General features: G+C 40.0%; 2 protein-coding genes across 2 annotated transcripts; both read left to right on the top strand.

Moving 5' to 3' along the window:
• Positions 1 to 246: 246 nt before the first annotated feature.
• On the top strand, positions 247 to 1,209 carry LOC116879398 (olfactory receptor 6C74-like). Its single transcript, XM_032877652.1, has one exon. It carries the CDS (start codon positions 247 to 249, stop codon positions 1,207 to 1,209), a length of 963 nt encoding a protein of 320 aa, XP_032733543.1.
• Positions 1,210 to 18,417: 17,208 nt separating this feature from the next.
• On the top strand, positions 18,418 to 19,365 carry LOC116879401 (olfactory receptor 6C74-like). The gene has a single exon (XM_032877666.1). The coding sequence runs from the start codon at positions 18,421 to 18,423 to the stop codon at positions 19,363 to 19,365; it is 945 nt and encodes a 314-aa protein (XP_032733557.1). The 5' UTR covers positions 18,418 to 18,420.
• Positions 19,366 to 21,079: the final 1,714 nt, after the last annotated feature.

The raw sequence follows: 21,079 nt of genomic DNA on the forward strand, positions 1-21,079 counted from the left end.
ATTCTACAGAGGATGAAAAAAGGTTCACAAAAGTTAACTAACTTTCCAAAAATGACCCATCTCTCATGAGTTAGAACTCAGCATTGAACTAATATTGAACTCAGGTCCATCTGATTGAAGAACTAACTGGCTAATCCACTTTACCACCAGCCTACCCATCTTCCTAGATAGTCAAGTAACATAATCATGCTCCTCTAAAACCTTTGTGTTCCCTGATGTCTTTACTGTAGCTTAAGCACAGCTGTGATGCTGCTGTGGAAAGAGATGCCCATGGAAATGGGGAATGGAACACCTGTCCAAGAATTCACCTTGGAGGGGTTTCCTGCCATCCAAAACCTGGAAAAGGTCTTCTTCCTCATGCACCTGCTGGCATACCTGACATCCATTGTAAGCAATGTGATCATAGTCACCATCACCTGTGCTGACTCCCGGCTCCACACACCTATGTACTTTTTCCTCAGCATTTTCTCCTGCTTGGAGTGTGGTATCATAAGTGCTGTTATTCCTAAATTGCTGATCATATTTCTCTTAAGCACGCAAACTATTTCCCTTTCTGCCTGTTTTATACAGGCACTTGTCACTGTATTTCTGGGATCAGCTGTTTTCTTCCTCATAGCAGTGATGTCTCTGGATCGGTATGTAGCCATTTGCAAGCCTCTGCATTACCCGACCATCATGAACCCGAAGACTTGCTTCCTCCTGGTCACTGCCTGCTTCACAGTACCCTTCCCACTCATCACTGGTCTTATAGTGAAGGTTTCCCAGTTATCCTTCTGTGGCCCCCATGTCATCCCCCACTTTTTCTGTGACCTTGGCCCCCTGATTCATCTCTCCTGTTCTGACACCAGCTCCACTGAAATGTTGGCCTTTGTCCTCACTTCTTTTATCCTGTTGACATCCCTTATCATAACCATCATTACATACAGCAACATAATAGTCACAATCCTCCAACTCCCATCTGCTAGGGAGAAACAGAGAGCTTTCTCCACTTGCTCCTCTCACCTCATAGTTCTCTCTCTGATGTATGGCAGCTGTGTGTTCATATATGTGAAACCAAAGCAAACAAACAGGCTGGACTCCAACAGGGAGGCTGCCCTTGTGAACACGGTGGTGACCCCATTGCTCAACCCTGTCATCTATACTCTGCGGAACAAGCAGGTCCACCGGGCTCTGAGGGAGACAATGCGCAGAATGAAAATATCAAGATAAAAAACATCACATAGCTTTGGAGTGAAAGGCTTCAGAAAACCCTGTGTCCTCATTCTGGCCATTGTAGCAGTCCACAGAGTTGTAGTGCAGAGTCTCTGACAGATCTCACTGAACTCTGCACAACCCTAGCTAAATGGAAACGTGTTTCTTCAAGGCTACATTTTACCATGATGTGCATAGCTATCCTCTCCCTAAATATTCCACATACTGATGACAACTGATTAATTACAAAATCCTTTACTGAATTTTTATTCTTCCCTCTTTATAAACCATGCACTTAAAATTTCCAAAATTTTGTAAATTTTTACACTTATTATTTCATTTCATTCTCCAATAAGCATGGTTCAACAGAATTAATAATGATTTACCAAAAGGTGTTTTGATAATTAAAATGATAGAAAGTTGTATATTACATTGTGTTTAGGAACAAGCCGATGGAAATAACATGTTTGGGTCTATATTGTCTCCTAGCCTCACTCAAGAAATAATGGTCAAAGTACTCTTCATCTTGCAGTATATATTTTTTGCTTCAAGTGTGTTCTTAAATGCTGTTCTTGGCCCTTAGCTTAGCTACATATGAATGCATCAATCCCATGCTTTGGGGAAACTGAATTATTCTCAGGCTTTGACCATTCTCTAAGGAGAGGGAATTACCACAGCATGCCAAGACTGACCATCTCCTAAATCCTAAATTATTTATTCTAGTTCCTATCCCTCAGATTCATAATGCACGCTTATGATTGGTTCCTATCCTAAAGGTGTTACCACAAAGTGCCTGTGTATATCAGTGGAAGGGAGCACTTGTTTCATAATTCTATAATTTCCTCCAAAAATTCAAGTTGGGAAAACATAAGTTATTTGCTTATCTACTTCATTTTACTAATGAAAATCAACAAATTAAACATTTTTCCTGTTGAATTGTGTTGTCAACCATAGGTTATCTTCTGACTGATAATCTACTTATTTTTATAACTGTTTTATTTATTTATTTGAGAGAAAGAGAGTAGGGTAAGGGGTATAAGGACAAGCTAACACCGCACTGAGTGCAGAGTCCTATGCAGGGCCTTATTTGGGGACCCAGAGACCATGACCTGAGCCAAAATCAGACACTTGACTAAGCCACATAGACACCCCTGATTGATAACCTACTTTAAAACCAAAATTTTCAGGGGGGAGAAGTCATGATGGCAGAGAAGTAGCAGGCTGAGATGACATCAGGTAGCAGGAGATCTGCTAGACAGCTTATCAAACCATTTGGAACACCTACAAATCCAACAGGAGATTGAAGAGAAGAAGAGCAACAATTCTAGAAACAGAAAATTGAACACTTTCTGAAAGGTAGGACCAGTGGAGAAGTCAATCCAAAGCCACAGTTAGATAGACCGCGGGGTGAGGGGCGGCTCCCGGCAAGCAGCGAAGCAACGGAGCACAAAATCAGGACTTTAGAAGTCTGCTCCACTGAAGGACATCACTCCAGAGGCTAAACTGGGGTGAAGCCCACGTGGGGACAGCGTGGCCTCAGGTCCCAAAGGGTCACGGAAGGATTGGGGGTGTCTGAGTGTCGCAGAGCTCGCAGGTATTAGAGCGGGGAAGCCGGCTACAGAGACAGAGCCGAGGAGTAATCTCTCAACTCAGGGTTACCTTGAACTGTAATCCATGGCACAGGCCACTGCTCTGTGAGTGGGGTCCCCACAAGATCCAGGGAGACCCCACGGAAGAGTGCAGGAATCTGTGGGGTTCAGAGACTCCAGGCAGAGCTCTGTGCCAGAGACAGAGATGCTTGGTCACAGGCTGGGTGAGATCAGAGCGCAGCCAGAGGCCAGGGAGATGGGAGTGATTGAACGCTTTTCTCTGAGGGCGCATTGAGGACTGGGGCCCCAGAGATTGGGACAGATTGGGAGGCTGACATTTTCATTCCCATCCTCCAGAACTCTATGGAAAGTGTTCAGGGAACAAAAGCTCTGGAAAGCAAACCCGAGCGCATTACTCAGCCCGGCCCCTGGTATGGGCGGTACAATTTTGCCTCGGGCAAAGACTCTTGAGAATCACTACAACAGGCCCCTCCCCCAGAAGATCAACAAGAAATCCAGCCAAGATCAAGTTCACTTACCAAGGAGAACAGAGGAATTCCAGAGGAAGAGAAAGCAAAGCATGCAATTCATGGCTTTCTCCCCATGATTCTTTAGTCTTGCAAAGCTAATTAAATTTTTTAATTTTACTTTTTTTCTTCTGCTAAATTTTATTTAACTTTTACCCTTTCCTCTTTTAATGTTTTTTAACTAGTTTATCTTAACAATACCTTTCATTAAAAAAAAAAAATCTTTTTTGAACCTTCATTATTATAATCATATTTTATCCTTCACTGTATCTAACTATATTTTTTGTATACACATAGGGTTTTTTCTTCTAAAAAATTTGGGGTACAACTACTTCTAATAGATCAAAATACCCCCTAAATCTAGCACTGGGCTTGTTCTAGTCTCCAGCCTGAACAAATTCTATCCACTTTCTTTTTCTTTATTCTCCCAACCAACTTACCTTATCAACTCCTTTTTCAGAAATTCAAAGGAAAATTTTTTTCATCCTTATAATCATATTCCATCCCTTCATTGTGTTCACCCTTATATATGTTTTTCATTCTTTAAAATTTGGGGAGGTACTTTCTTCTAAGAGACCAAAATACTCCCAAAATTAAGTGGGTGACCCTGTTCTAGTCACTAGTCTAATATATATATCTATATATATATATATAGATATATATACATATATATGTATATATATATTTTTTCTCTTTTGTATTTTTTTTTTAATTTGTATTATTTTTTTAATTTTTTTTCTGAACTTCTTTTTACCCCCTTTCTGCCCACCCCCCCATGATTTGGGGTCTCTTCTGATTTGGTTAAAGCACATTTTCCTGGGGTCTTTGCTACCCTTTTAGTATTTTATTTGCTCCTTCATATATTCTTATCTGGACAAAATGACAGGGCAGAAAAACTCACCACAAAAAAAAAAAAAGAACAAGAACAAGAGGCAGTACCAAAGGCTAGGGACCTAATCAACATTGACATTGGTAATATGTCAGACCTAGAGTTCAGAATGACGATTCTCAAGGTTCTAGCCTGGCTCGAAAAAGGCATGGAAGATATTAGAGAAATGCTGCCTGGAGAAATAAAAGCCCTTTCTGGAGAAATAAAAGAACTAAAATCTAACCAAGTCAAAATTTTAAAAGCTATTAATGAGGTGCAATCAAAAATGGAGGCTCTCACTGCTAGGATAAATGAGGCAGAAGAGAGAGTTAGTGATATAGAAGACCAAATGACAGGGAATAAAGAAGCTGAGCAAAAGAGAGACAAACAACTACTGGACCACAAGGGGATAATTTGAGACATAAGTGATACCAAAAGATGAAACAACATTAGAGTAATTGGGATTCCAGAAGAAGAAGAGAGAAAGGGGAGAAGAAGGTATACTGGGGAGAATTATTGTAGAGAATTTCCCTAATATGGCAAAGGGAACAAGCATCAAAATCCAGGAGGTGCAGAGAACCCCTCTCAAAATCAATAAGAATAGGTCCACACCCCGTCATCTAATAGTAAAGTTTACAAATCTTAGCGACAAATAGAAAATCCTGAAAGCAGCCCGGGACAAGAAGTCTGTAACATACAACAGTAAAAATATTAGATTGGCAGCAGACTTATCCACAGAGACGTGGCAGGCCAGAAAGAACTGGCATGATATATTCAGAGCACTAAATGAGAAAAACATGCAGCCAAGAATACTATATCCAGCTAGGCTATCATTGAAAATAGAAGGAGAGGGACGCCTGGGTGGCTCAGTTGGTTAAGCAGCTGCCTTCGGCTCAGGTCATGATCCCAGCGTCCTGGGATCGAGTCCCACATCGGGCTCCTTGCTCGGCGGGGAGCCTGCTTCTCCCTCTGCCTCTGTCTGCCTGTGCTCGCTCGCTCTCCCTCTGTCGCTGAAAAATAAATAAAATCTTTAAAAAAAAAAAAAAAAGAAAAAAAGAAAATAGAAGGAGAGATAAAAAGCTTCCAGGACAAACAAAAACTAAAAGAGTTTGCAAACACCAAACCAGCTCTACAGGAAATATTGAAAGGGGTCCTCTAAGCAAAGAGAGAGCCTAAAACTAGTAGATCAAAAGGAACAGAGACAATATACAGTAACAGTCACCTTACAGGGAATACAATGGCACTAAATTCATATCTCTCAATAGTTACCCTGAATGTAAATGGGCTGAGTGCCCCAATCAAAAGACACAGGGTATCAGAATGGATAAAAAAACAAAACCCATCAATATGCTGCCTACAAGAAACTCATTTGAGACCCAAAGACACCTCCAAATTTAAACTGAGGGGATGGAAAACAATTCACCATGCTAATGGACATCAAAAGAAAGCTGGGGTGGCAATCTTTATATCAGATCAATTAGATTTTAAGCCAAAGACTATAATAGGAGATGAGGAAGGACACTATATCATAATTAAAGTGTCGGTCCAACAAGAAGATCTCACAATTTTCAATATCTATGCCCCGAACATGGGAGAAGCCAACGATATAAACCAATTAATAACAAAATCAAAGAAACACATTGACAATGATACAATAATAGTAGAGGACTTTAACACTCCCCACACTGAAATGGACAGATCATCCAAGCAAAAGGTCAACAAGGAAATAAAGGCCTTAAATGACACACTGGACCAGATGGACATCACAGATCTATTCAGAACATTCCATCCCAAAGCAACAGAATACACATTCTTCTCTAGTGCACATGGAATATTCTCCAGAATAGATCACATCCTGAGTCATAAATCAGGTCTCAGCTGGTACCAAAAGATTGAGATCATTCCCTGCATATTTTTAGACTACAAGGCTCTGAAGCTAGAACTCAATCACAAGAGGAAATTTGGGAAAAAAACAAATACCTGGAGACTAAACAGCATCCTTCTAAAGAATGAATGGGTCAACCAGGAAATTAAAGAAGAACTGAAAAAATTCATGGAAACAAATGATAATGAAAACACAACGATTGAAAATCTGTAGAACACAGCAAAGGCAGTCCCAAAAGGAAAATATATAGTGATACAAGCCTTTCTCAAGAAACAAGATTGGTGTCAAATACACAACCTAACCCTACACCTAAAGGAGCTGGAGAAAGAACAACAAAGAAAACCTAAACCCAGCAGGAGAAGAGAAATCATAAAGATCAGAGCAGAAATCAATGAAATAGAAACAAACAAACAAAAAGAACAAATTAACAAAACTAGGAGATGGTTCTTTGAAAGAATTAATAAGATTGATAAACCCCTGGCCAGACTTATTGAAATGAAAAGAGAAAGGACCCAAATAAATAAAATCATGAATGAAAGAGGAGAGATCACAACCAACACCAAAGAAATACAAACAATTATAAGAACATATTATGAGCAACTCTATACCAACAAATTTGACAATCTGGAAGAAATGGATGCATTCCTAGAGATATATAAACGACCACAACTGAACCAGGAAGATATAGAAAACCTGAACAGACCCATAACCAGTAAAGAGATTGAAACAGTCATCAAAAATTCCAAACAAACAAAAGCCCAAAGCCAGACAGCTTCCCAGGGAAATTCTATCAAACATCTAAAGAAGAATTAATTCCTATTCTCCTGAAACTGTTCCAAGAAATAGAAATGGAAGGAAAACTTCCAAACTCATTTTATGAGGCCAGTATCACCTTGATCCCAAAACCAGACAAGGATCCCATCAAAAAAGAGAACTACATTGGAAGGGGAGGTGAACAATGAGAGACTATGGACTCTGAAAAATAATCTGAAGGGTTTGAAGAGGTGGCAGGGGTGGGAGGTTGGGGGAAACAGGTGGTGGGTATTAGAGAGAGCAGGGATTGCATGGAGCACTGGGTGTGGTACAAAAACAATGAATACTGTAATGCTGAAAATAAATTAAAAATGATTAAAAAATAAAAACAAACAAACAAAAAATCCTTGGTGAGCAACCCAATATCCTTGGTGAGAATAGATGCTAAAATTCTCACCAAAATACTAGCTAATAGGATCCAACAGTAGATCAAAAGGATTATTCACCACGACCAAGTGTGATTTATTCCAGGCCTGCAAGGTTGGTTCAACATCCGCAAATCAATGTGATATAATACATTAATAAAAGAAAGACCAAGAACCATATGATACTCTCAATAGATGCTGAAAAAGAAATTGACAAAGTACAGCATCCCCTCCTGATCAAAACTCTTCAAAGTGTAGGGATAGAGGGCTCATACCTCAATATTATCAAAGCCATCTATGAAAAACCCACTGCAAATATCATTCTCAATGGGGAAAACCTGAAAGCTTTTCCGCTAAAGTCAAGAACACGGCAGGGATGTCCATTATCACCACTGCTATTCAACATAGTACTAGAAGTCCTAGCCTCAACAATCAGACAACAAAAAGAAATTAAAGATATCCAAATCGGCAAAGAAGAAGTCAAACTATCACTCTTTGCAGATGATATGATACTATATGTGGAAAACCCAAAAGACTCCACTCCAAAACTGCTAGAACTTGTACAGGAATTCAGTAAAATGTCAGGATATAAAATCAATGCACAGAAATCAGTTGCATTTCTTTACACCAACAGCAAGATAGAAGAAAGAGAAATTAAGGAGTCGATCCCTTTTACAATTGCACCCAAAACTATAAGATACCTAGGAATAAACCTAACCAAAGAGGCAAAAAATCTATACTCATAAAACTATAAAGTACTCATGAAAGAAATTGAGGAAGACACAAAGAAATGGAAAAATGTTCCATGCTCCTGGATTGGAAGAACAAATATTGTGACAATGTCTATGCTACCTAAAGCAATCTACACATTTAATGCAATCCCTATCAAAATACCATCCATTTTTTCAAATAAATGGAACAAATAATCCTAAAATTTATATGGAACCAGAAAAGACCCCGAATACCCAAAGGAATATTGAAAAAGAAAGCCAAAGTTGATGGCATCACAATTCCGGACTTCAAGCTCTATTACAAAGCTGTCATCATCAAGACAGTATGGTACTGGCACAAAACAGACACATAGATCAGTGGAACAGAATAGAGAGCCCAGAAATAGACCCTCAACTCTATGGTCAACTAATCTTCCACATAGCAAGAAAGAATATCCAATGGAAAAAAGACAGCATCTTCAACAAATGGTGTTGGGAATATTGGACAGCCACATGCAGGAAAATAAAATTGGACCATTTCCTTACACCACACATGAAAATAGACTCCAAATGGATGAAGGACCTCAATGTGAGAAAGGAATCCATCAAAATCCTTGAGGAGAACACAGGCAGCAACCTCTTCGACCTCAGCTACAGCAACTTCTTCCTCGAAACATCGCCAAAGGCAAGAGAAGCTAGGGCAAAAATGAACTATTGGGACTTCATCAAGATCAAAAGCTTTTGCACAGCAAAGGAAACAGTTAACAAAACCAAAAGACAACTGACAGAATGGGAGATGATATTTGCAAATGACATATCAGATAAAGGGCTAGTGTCCAAAGTCTATAAAGAACTTAGCAAACTCAACACCCAAAGAACAAAGAATCCAATCAAGAAATGGGCAGAGGACATGAGCAGACATTTCTGGAAAGAAGACATCCAGATGGCCAACAGACACATGAAAAAGTGCTGCACATCACTCGGCATCAGGGAAATACAAATCAAAACCACAATGAGATACCACCTCACACCAGTCAGAATGGCTAAAATTAACAAGTCAGGAAATGACAGATGCTGGTGAAGATGCAGAGAAAGGGGAACCCTCCTACACTGTTGGTGGGAATGCAAGCTGGTGCAACCACTCTGGAAAACAGCATGGAGGTTCCTCAAAAAGTTGAAAATAGAGCTACCCTATGACCCAGCAATTGCAATACTGGGTATTTACCCTAAAGATAGAAATGTAGTGACTGAAGGGGCACGTGCACTCAAATGTTTATAGCAGGAATGTCCACAATAGCCAAACTATGGAAAGAACCTAGATGTCCATCAACAGATGAATGGATAAAGAAAAGTTGGTATATATATACAATGGAATACTATGCAGCCATTAAAGGAAATGAAATCTTGCCATTTGCGATGACATAGATGGAACTAGAGGGTATTATGCTTAACGAAATAAGTCAATTGGAGAAAGACCACTATCATATGAGCTTCCTGATATGAGGAAGTGTATATGCAACGTGGGGGGGTTGGCGGTAGGAAAAGAATAAATGAAACAAGATGGGATCTGGAGGGAGACAAACCAAAAGACTCTTAATGTCACTAAGCAAACTGAGGGTGGCCAAGGGCGGGGGGTAAGGAGAGGGTGGTGGGGTTATGGACATTGGGGAGGGTATGTGCAATGGTGAGGGCTGAGAAGTGTATGAACTTGGTGATTCACAGACCTGTACCCCTGGGGCTAATAATACATTATATGTTTATAAAAAAAAATTAAAATTTTTTTAAAAAATAAATAAATAAAACCAAAATTTTCAGGATCTCAATCCTTAAACTTCATGTAATTTTTGTACCCATTTACCAGCTAGGATGGGCCTTTTTTTTTTTTAATTCAGAAGAAATATCTCTAAAAGAATTAAGACAGTTCTCTTTTTTTTAATTTTTATTTATTTTCAGTGTAACAGTATTCATTGTTTTTGCACCACACCCAGTGCTCCATGCAATCTGTGCCCTCTCTAATACCCACCACCTGGTTCCCCCAACCTCCCACCCCCCCGCCCCTTCAAAACCCTCAGATTGTTTTTCAGAGTCCATAGTCTCTCATGGTTTACCTCCCCTTCCAATTTCCCTCAACTCCCTTCTCCTCTCCATCTCCCCTTGTCCTCCATGCTATTTGTTATGCTCCACAAATAAGTGAAACCATATGATAATTGACTCTTTCTGCTTGACTTATTTCACTCAGCACAAACACTCATGTTAGATCATCTCAAATACATTTTATGAAACACATTCTACACCATGATTAGATCCTATTTGGCCCTGATGGTCCTATTATGAAGTTCAGACTTCATCTGAATAACAATGAAGCATCAAATATTCCTATTCCCTTTTCCTCCAGCCCCTGACAACCACCATTCTACTCTCTGCTTCTGTGTATTTAATTAGATGCCACATATAAATGAGATCATGCAGCATTTGCCTACCATGTTTGGCTTTACTTAAAATAATGTCCTCCAGGTCTATACATGTTGGTGCAAGTGGCAGTTTCTTCTTTGTAAAGTCTGAATGATGTTCCATAATGGATATATGTCACATTTTCTTTATCCATTCTTCTTTTCATGCACTTTTTTCTAATGTTCTGTTAACCACTGTATAGTAAGTCATTAGTTTTTGATGTGGTGGTCAGTTATTCATTAGTTACGTGTAACACCCAGCACTCATCACAGCATGTGCTTTACATGGACTTTCAGGTTATGTCCACAGTTTAGCTACTGTGAAAAATGCTGCAGTGAACATGGGAGCACAGATATCTCTTTGGGACCCATATTTCAATTCCTTTGGTTATATACCCACAGGTGGGATCACTGTATCAATGTTAATTTTATTTTGAAATGCTTCAGGAAACGCTGTAATGTTTACTGGCTGGGCTGCACCAGTTTACATTTTCACCAGTAATGGACAAGGGTTCCTTTTCCTCCACATTTCTTATCCTTTGTGGGTTTCTTTGGTAATAGGCATGCAAAGAAGCGTGAGGTGATATCTCATTGTGGTTTTACTTGTATTTCCCTTAGTGATGTTTACATTTCCATGGAGAAGGTGAGCATCTTTTCATGTACCTGTGGGCCATTTGTATGATCTCCTTCAAAAAATGTCTATTCAGTTTCTCTGCCTATTTTTGATAGTTTGGGCTTTTTGGTGTCTTCATGTATTTTGGAGTCTTCATAGAATGGTGATTTTTGGAAGACACATGACATTTTCCATTTGGACAATGAAAATGGAGGGTATTTCAAGTGGGTCAACAGCATTTGTAAAACACATAGCTGTAAAATCATGTTTCCATATGCTTACAGTGATGGTGAGATGGAAAGGAAATAGAACAATATGAGCTGAAGGCATAGGCAGAGTTTAAATAACAAATGATGTCAAATACCACGTGCAGGAAGAGAATTTTGAATGGAAATAGATAGACTTTCAGGAACCAAAGTAGAAAGATATGTGGGTTCTATTATAAGCCTATCCTGAAGGCAATAGGAAACTTAAACACTGGTAAGGCATAGTCATAAATGTTTTAGGAAGATCTCTATGGCTTTGAAGTGTAATGTGAGGGGCTTTCAGAGTAACTGGAGTCTATAACTTTTAAATATTTTGCCACACGCACACAGTGTTCAACCTTCAATTCTTTGATACCATTTTCTTTGAAGCTCACACAGCAACCACTTCTAGGGGAACCATATGGACTCCTCCTTCTATGTTTCAACTATCACACTATGCTTTTCATTAAAGCTATTCGATATGGCACCCTGCTGGCAAGCGATTCTCTAAAATGCAGTTCCCATACTGCCAGCTGATGTGATCTAGAGAGTAGGATAAAGGAGAGTGGAAACAACTATTGCTAACTCTTCTTCCCCCACCCCCAGAAAAAAAGAAAATGAAAAACTAAATCCAGCACAGGTTCTCCAAGATAATACTGCATCCTTAAAACACCATTACCTTTTAATAAAGAACAGGTAATCCAACAAAAAATTTTGTATGAATTAAAATCTAATAGCTGAAAGAAAGAAATCATCAGGATTGTTGGCAGATAAGTAAAAGGGAAAAGTTTCAGACAGTAAAATATAGACAGAAAAAGATGTAGAAAACATGTGAGGAATGTAATTTGGTCCAAAATGTCAAAATTCTTTTTATTAGGTATTTGGCAAAAGAGAACAGAGGAAAAAGAGGGAAATAAATTATTAAATACACAAAGAAGATAGTCTCCAAATTACCTGTATGAACAGCTCAATAAATTAAAAAGGCTGGTGTCTAGGCATGACATACAATTTACAAACACCAAAAGTAAAGAAATGCTAAAAATCTTTCCAGATTAAAAAATAATTAAAAATACCTCTTCTACAAAAGACCACCTAATTCCATATATCAAGTTCTTTCATAGCTTTTGATTTGGAAGTAAGTAGGATCTGGCTTTTAAGCTTCAGGTAAATGATTTCCAATGTAGATTCTTATAACCATTGAAATTTTGGCAAAATGTTAAAACAAATGTAAACATTTAGGAGCTTAGGAATAATAAAATTTGTTTTTCATGTAATATGTCCTAGTTAAGTTCTTGACAATTTGCTCCCATGAAAGAAGCAAACAATCTCCCCCATCGAAAAAAGTAAAAACAATGCTTTGGTTTCATCATCTGTGAAATAAAATGAGGCTTGAAAATTCATACAAATAATGTAATTTAAATGATGTCTCAGATGGATTAGTAGTGCGATCTATAGTAGTGCGCTCTACCTATTTGCTGTTATAATATTAATGATGATGATTGTGATGGTGATGACATTGATGCTAGACCCAGAAATAGATGGACCTAGAGTAGGAAAGGAATTTCTAAGAATCTTAGGGAGAAAACCAATGTCAGAGTTTTTTTAAAAAAGCAAATAAAGAATAAAGTCAAAGCCACAATAAAAGGAGAGGGGTAATTAGAAATTTCAGGAGGTTAAATCTCAGGTTAAATTAAAGATTTTAATTTTCTATAGTGACAATTTCAAATAGTTCTTTGACATTACATAAGAAGGTTTTCAATTGGTAAACCAATTTAGAAAGTCACAGGATACAAAATCAACCTACAGAAATCTGGCATTTCCATATACCAATAATGAATCAGCAGAAAGAGAAATGAAGGTATCAATCTCATTTCCATTGCACCAAAAAAAGCAATAAGATACCTTGGAATAAACCTAACCAAAGAAGTAAAAGACATGTGCTCTGAAAAGTACGAAACACCAACAAAAGCAATTGAAGAGGACAGAAACTATGGAAAATCATGCCATGCTCATGGATTAGAAAAACAAATATTGTTCAAATGTCTATACTACCCAAGGCAATCTAAAAATTTAATGCAATTATGATAAAAATCAACAGCATTTTTCACAGAGCTGGAACAACAACAACAACAACAACAAAAATTCCTAAATGTGTATGGAACCACAAAAGGCCCTGAACAGCCAAAGCAACCTTTAAAAGGAAAGCAAATCTGGAGGCATCAGAATTCGGGACTTCAAGTTATATTGCAAAGCTGTAGTGATCAAAATGGTATAGCACTGGCACAGAAATAGACACATAGGTGAGTGTAACAGAATAGAAAATTCAGAAATGAAACATAGCTATGTGGTCAACTAATCTTCAACAAGCCAGGAAAAAATATCCAAAGGGGAAAAAGTCTCTTCAACAAATGACATTGGCAAAACTGGACAACTATATGTAAAAGAATGAAACTGAACCATGTTTTTATACCATACATAAAAGTAAACTGAAAATCGTTAAAGACCTAAATGTGAGACAGGAAACCCTAGAAATCTTAAGAAGAGCCCGGCAGTAACATCTTTGACACTGGCTATAGCAGCTTCTTTCTAGATTTTTTCCTAAGGCAAGCAAAGTAAAAATAAATTATTGGGACTGCATCAAAATAACATAAAGAAGGGGCATGGCATTGGAGAGTCATAAGGGCACTATCCAGAAAAGAGAAACTATAGATCAAGGACAATTAGAAATACTTCTTGATATGAGCTCACTACCCCTTACCTTAAATGTAATGTCTACTTTGATCCTATTCTTTGTCTCCTTTGTAAACCTTCCCATCACACTACATGCCAGGCCCTTTCCTCCCAAATTCCCACCATCATGTTGGCATTGGGACTCGCTCAGGTGTGACAGTTATTTCTACACCATGAAGCTGGCACTGAATAAAACTAAAACCCCATGCATATGAGACTTTATCAGAGCATTAAAATGTATAGTCTCACACGGCTCAAGCTTCTATAACTCTTCCCCCTTCATTCTTCATTTTCCCTTCCTTCCAACTAAGAAAATAACCATGGGGTCCAAGTTTTGCCTGGATCAAAAGTATAGTATGTAGATGGACAGATATTATAAAAATGATTTTGTGTATTTGTGGGAAGGTGGGACATTCATGAATACTCCTGAATGCTTTTATAATATTTGCCATGACCTTGTAAGATCAGTAATGATAAGGGCAGATTTAGGCATAACAAATTTCCAAGCAGCTACCATATGCCCTAGGGTTGCCTGAAAATACAGTTTGGGAGTTTAGTCCCCTTCTTTGGCTTTCCATGGGAATCCAGAGGTCACTGAAATATGGGTCACTCCCGCCCAGTGGCCCAGCTGAGATACCCAGTTAAAAGAAGGAACTTCTACTTCTTATAAACAGAAGCCACTGATTGATGTGGGTACAGCTTCTCCCCCCTCAGACTCATAACTCCTCCCTTCTGTATCTAGGAAGAATCTGGGGATCCACATCCCTCATAGTTTTTAAGAGGTGAATGCCTTGTTAGCGATGTTACTGAAACCACCTAGCATGCCCCTTTCTTCCCTGAAGAGGAAAAAAATTGCTTTCATTTTTCAAGGAGATTGGGGAGCACAATGAAAATATTCTTCAGATGAAACTATGCATTGGAAAGAATCATAATGTTGTTAGAAGCATGAAAATGATTGATCAAGAAAGGTGGGCTTCCCAGTATCTTCCCAAGACTTCCTGAAAGTCAGAGTATAATCTAGCTCTTTCTCACTGAAAAATCTGTTTTATTTCTTTTTTTAAAGATTTTATTTATTTAAGAAAGAAAGAGAGATCACAAGTAGGCAGAAAGGCAGGCAGAGAGACAGAGGGGGAAGCAGGCTCCCTGCTGAGCAGAGAGCCCCATGAGGGGCTCGATCCCAGGACCCTGAGATCATGACCTGAGCTGAAGGCAGAGGCTTAACCCACTGAGCCACCCAGGTGCCCCAAAATCTGTACTTTTAACAACTATACTCTGGCCTTAGTGCATACATCACATGTAGAAAATTGTAGTCTGGACTGTTACATCAAATCAGTAGCAACTTTCAATTTGAAATTTCAGAAACCCATGGGAAATTATTATATAATTCCCCTGAAAAATCTTGGCAGAGAACAGTGCAGACAGCTAGGAGTGACTTCACAGATGAGGGAAGATAAATATAAGGGTTGCACCAGTAAATCTTATTCTCAACCGTGACCAATTAACTGCCCCCAGGACACAAGCCATGCATTTACTTTCTGCCCCTGTCTCTTTAGCATCTAATAAAGTTTGGGGGTCTGCACTCTCTCCTCCGTGGCTGCATCCATCCTGTTTGGTGACCAAACAGTCTTCTAGGAAAATTACAACAGAGCCTCAAACTTGTGTGTCAGCATCTTCTCATTGTTGATGTAGCAGAAAAAGGATGATTCTCCACATGGAAAAATGAGGTCATGATAGGGGAACATGGTGCAGTAGAAGGTGTCTTGGAACACGTGGGCCCATGACATGGAGCATTGCAGCAGGACCCTTGTATCAGCAGCACCCAGGGCAAAACTTAGAAGGTACTGCCAGCTCCTGTTAACTGGTAGAGAAGGTGACAGTAATGTTGCATGGGAGGTGGGCTTTTACCACTGGGGGGGGCAAGGCCAAACCTTTATCAGAATGCTAAGTAGTCTGGGAGTTCAGCACTACCCAGAATGGGGTGCAGTGAAATGTGCTTGTTTTAATCTCTCTGCTCCTTTCTGGGTCAAGGCTGCCATGCAGCCTTGTTCTATGAAACATTCTGGGCTATAGAAACAGAGCGTCCTCAGCCAGAGCACTGGCAACATGGGATGCATGTTCAACCCACTGTGGAGGGAGGGGGAGGGAAGACTATGATACATGCATTTCATTCTCCTCTCCTTTCCCCTCAGCCCACAGCAAGCTCTTCAGTTCTTGGAAGACAATAGCTCCAAGAGGAGAAGGTCTTGTCCCCCATGAGGTGACTCCTGTGTGTGCCTGGCCTCAGAGACCCTGATGACTTGGTGGACTTACTGGGGTCAAGAGGCTCCTTCAGGCTGTGCCACTCAGGGGTGAGGAGTTTGGTTTCATGAGCTGCCCTTCAGAGGATCTGGGCCAAGGTGGGTCAGTGAGAAAGACACATCCCACACAGCTGACCTTCAGCCAAGTATTGAAATGCTACAGCCAAACACTATCATGAGAGAAGTCACTGACTGAGAGGACAGGAGAGAGAAGAATGTTCACTGAGCTCTGATGTGAGAGTGAGTGCCTGAGTGCCAGGTGCCCAGCACATCCTCCTTGGTGGGTTAATCCTATGACCAACTGCCACACCCACTTTCATCACAGCCCAGTACGACCCCTAGAGGAGGCTGGTAAATCCTGATTTTACAACTTATTCATGTTGTTGAGCAGCACTCAATGCCTCTAGACTCCAGTCCCTTCTATAAAATGCTTGTGCCAAAGTAGATGCTCTCTAAGTACACTGTCATTCCACAGGTCTGTAACTCATCAGTGATACTAAATAAGGGTAGAAACAATTAAATAAAACTCATCTTTCACTCCAGTTTAAAGATCATCAACAATAGATCTCTTCCCATTTTAAAATATTTTAACACCACATTTGTAAACAGCAGGTGCTCTAGATTTGGGCATTCTGACTTAAGGCCCAGTTATGTGACCTAAAATTTCTGGAGCTCTCTAAGGCTTAGTTTCTGCTTCTGTAGAAGGGACTCATGGTTATTGTGCAGAGGAACAGAAATACTGAATTTCAGTGACCAGCATAGAACAAGCATAAGTCCTCAATACATGATAGTGATCATAGTTTGGACCATAGAATGTGTTGGTCTATCACTAGCCATCAGGGAGATTCAAATTAAAACCACATTGAGATACCACCTTACACCAGTTAGAATGGCCAAAATTAGCAAGACAGGAAACAACATATGTTGGAGGGGATGTGGAGAAAGGGGAACCCTCTTACACGGTTGGTGGGAATGTAAGTTGGTACAGCCACTTTGGAGAACAATGTGGAGATTCCTCAAGAAATTAAAAATAGAGCTTCCCTATGACCCTGCAATTGCACTACTGGGTATTTACCCCAAAGATACAGATGTAGTGAAAAGAAAGGCCATCTGTACCCCAATGTTTATAGCAGCAATGGCCACAGTCGCCAAACTGTGGAAAGAACCAAGATGCCCTTCAACGGATGAATGGATAAGGAAGATGTGGTCCATATACACTATGGAGTATTATGCCTCCATCAGAAAGGATGAATACCCAACTTTTGTAGCAACATGGACGGGACTGGAAGAGATTATGCTGAGTGAAATAAGTCAAGCAGAGAGAGTCAATTATCATACGGCTTCACTTATTTGTGGAGCATAACAAATAGCATGGAGGACAAGGGGAGATGGAGAGGAGAAGGGAGTTGAGGGAAATTGGAAGGGGAGGTGAACCATGAGAGACTATGAACTCTGAAAAACAATCTGAGGGGTTTGAAGGGGCAGGATGGGAGGTTGGGGGAACCAGGTGGTGGGTATTGGAGAGGGCATGGATTGCATGGAGCACTGGGTGTGGTGCAAAAACAATGAATACTGTTACACTGAAAATAAATTTTTTTAAAAAAGGAATATCCAAAGGGAGCATTACTAACATTATTGTTATATTTACATGAAAATTGATAGTATTACTAAAAACAATGAAATATTGTATAAGCACAAATGTCAATAATTCTGCCTACAGGTATTGCTCTCCTAAGCATTATATTAGTGATCATAATACTACAATAAGACTTTGAGGAACACATAGGAAACACTGGCATCGTATATCAAGTAAGTTACATGATTTAACTTAATTAATTCTCTCAAAAACATGAACAGATAGTTCCTATCATCTTCATTCTACAAAGGATGAAAGTGAAGTCCACGAAGGTTAACTTCCTTTCCAAGATGACACATTTCTCAGGAAATAGAACTCAGTATTAAACTACTATTGAACTCAGGTCCATCTGATTGAAGGACCAACTCGCTAATCCACTTTGCTACCAGCCTACCCATCTTCCTGGATAGTCAAGTAACTTAATCATGCTCCTCTAAAACCTTTGTGTTCCTGATGTCTTCACTGTAGGTTAAGTACAGCCGTGACACTGCTTGGAAAGAGATGCTCATGGAAATGGGGAATGGGACAACTGTCCAAGAATTCACCTTGGAGGGGTTTCCTGCCATCCAGCAGCTGGGAAAGGTCCTCTTCCTGGTGCACTTGCTGGCATACCTGGCGTCCACTGTAGGCAATGCTGTCATAGTTACCATCATCTGTACTGACTCCCGGCTCCACACACCTATGTACTTTTTCCTCAGCATTTTCTCCTGCTTGGAGTGTTGTTTCATAAATGTTGTTATTCCTAAGTTGCTGGTCATCTTTCTCTTAGGCAGGCAAACCATTTCCTTTCCTGCCTGTTTCATACAAGCTTTTGTCTTTTTATTTCTTGGAGCAACAGGTTTCTTCCTCATAGCGGTGATGTCTCTGGATCGGTATGTGGCCATTTGCAAGCCTCTGCATTACCTGACTATCATGAACCCAAAGACTTGCTTCCTCCTGGTCACTGCCTGCTTCACTTTGGCCTTCCCTCTCATCACTGGTCTGCTAGTAAAAGTTTCCCAGTTATCCTTCTGTGGCCCTGATGTCATCCCCCACTTTTACTGTGACATTGGCTCCCTGATTCATCTCTCCTGTTCTGATACCAGGTTTATTGAAATGTTGGCCCTTGTTCTCACTTCCTTTATCTTTTTGACATCCCTTATCATAACCATCATTGCATACAGCAACATAGTAGTCACAATCCTCCAACTCCCATCTGCTAGGGAGAAACAGAAAGCTTTCTCCACTTGCTCCTCTCATCTCATAGTCCTCTCTCTGATGTATGGCAGCTGTGTGTTCATATATGTGAAACCAAAGCAAACGAACAGGCTGGACTCCAACAGGGAGGCTGCCCTTGTGAACACGGTGGTGACCCCATTGCTCAACCCTGTCATCTACACTCTGCGGAACAAGCAGGTCCACCGGGCTCTGAGGGAGACGATGTGCAGAATGAAAATATCAAGATAAAAAAAATCACATGGCTTTGGAGTGAAAGGCTTCAGAAAACCCTGTGTCCTCATTCTGGCCAGTGTAGTAGTCCACAGAGTTGTAGTGCAGAGACTCTGACAGACCTCACTGAATTCTGCACATCCCTAGCAAAATGGAAACCTGTTTCCTCAAGGCTACATTTTACCGTGATGTGCATAGCTATCCTCTCCCTAAATATTCCACATACTGATGACAACTGATTAATTATAAAATCCTTCACTGAATTTTTATTCTTCCCTCTTTATAAACCATATGGCTGACATTTCTAAAATTTAGTAAATTTATACATTTATTATTTCACTTCTCTCTACCCATCAACCTGGTTGAACAGAATTAATAAATATTTACCAAAAGGCATTTAGATATTCAAATGATAGAAGATTATATATTAGGAATGTAGGAAATGATGGAAATAGTGCCAGTGCTTGAGTTTACATTTCCTCCATGCCTAGACCAAGGAAATAATGGTCATAGTACCCTTCACCTTGGAATTATTTGGTTTGCATTAGGTGTGCTCTTAAATGCTGTTCCTGGCCCTTAGCTTTGCTACATATATATGCATCAATCCCATTCTGGAGAGAAACAGAATTGTACTCAGTCTTAGACAACCAAACACTAAGGAGAAGGGATAATCACAGCATCCCATGGCTGACCAATGTTCCTAGTTCCTAAATTATTTAATCTAGCTCCAGCCCCTCAGATGCCTAATGCACACTTCTGATTGGTTCCTATCCTAAATCTCTTACCACAGAATGCTTGTGTACATCAGTGGATGGAAACACTTATTTCATATTTCTTTAATTTCTTCCAAAGATTCAAGTTGGGGGAAATCTAAGTTATTTGCTTATCTTCTTCACATTACTAATAAAAATAAATAAGATTTTTCCTGGTTGACTGGTATTGTCATGTATAAGATTATCTTCTGATTGATAGCTGTAAGGGCCTAGTTAGCCAGAGGGAGCCATTTTGTTGTAAACTTGGATTGACCCTGCCCCTCCTGAGAAATTTACTTGCAAACCCCGGATATAGGGGTGGGCCAGGCCGGATGGAGACATCCAATCAGTGGGGCACACACATATTTGCTATGGTGAATTGTAATTCAATTGGTCACCCGTATTGCCCACCGAGCATGACTATGAAGTTTTCCCTGTGTGTTGCAATCTCATTGGCCACCTGTGTGTGGGCTGGGCTCAACCACCTCTATAAAGGTTAGTCTGTGAGGGGGTGGGGGAGTGATAGTCATCAGGGTAGTTGTGGGGAGCGGCGCCCCCATGAGTGGCCTCGCTGGGAGTGGCGTCGTCAGGGTCATAGTCATTGGGAGCATCGTGGTTGTCGGGAGTGTCGTGTTTGTCGTAGTCGTTGGGAGTGTAGTCATTGTCGTTGGGGTAGTCATCGGGAGCAGTAGTCGTTGGGAGCAGTAGTCGTCGGGGTTGTCATCAGAGCAGCATTGTGGGAGCGGTGTCATCGGGGTCGTCATCCTCATCGTCATTGCCTCTTCGTAAGAGACGGCCCCAAACGGTCAGTTTGATTCTTGATGCTTGGCACGAAATAAAGCTTTGCTTGACTTTTGCTTTATGTCAGTTTCATTCCTTTGATCACAGACATTAACAATAACCTACTTTAAAACCAACATTTCCATGATCTCGATCCTTAAACGTTGTAACCTTTATAAACTAACAGGGTATGTATATTT

The sequence above is a fragment of the Lontra canadensis genome, unplaced genomic scaffold (genome assembly GCF_010015895.1).
Source record: "Lontra canadensis isolate GAN:19392208 unplaced genomic scaffold, GSC_riverotter_1.0 scaffold3, whole genome shotgun sequence".
NCBI classification, from domain to species: domain Eukaryota; kingdom Metazoa; phylum Chordata; class Mammalia; order Carnivora; family Mustelidae; genus Lontra; species Lontra canadensis.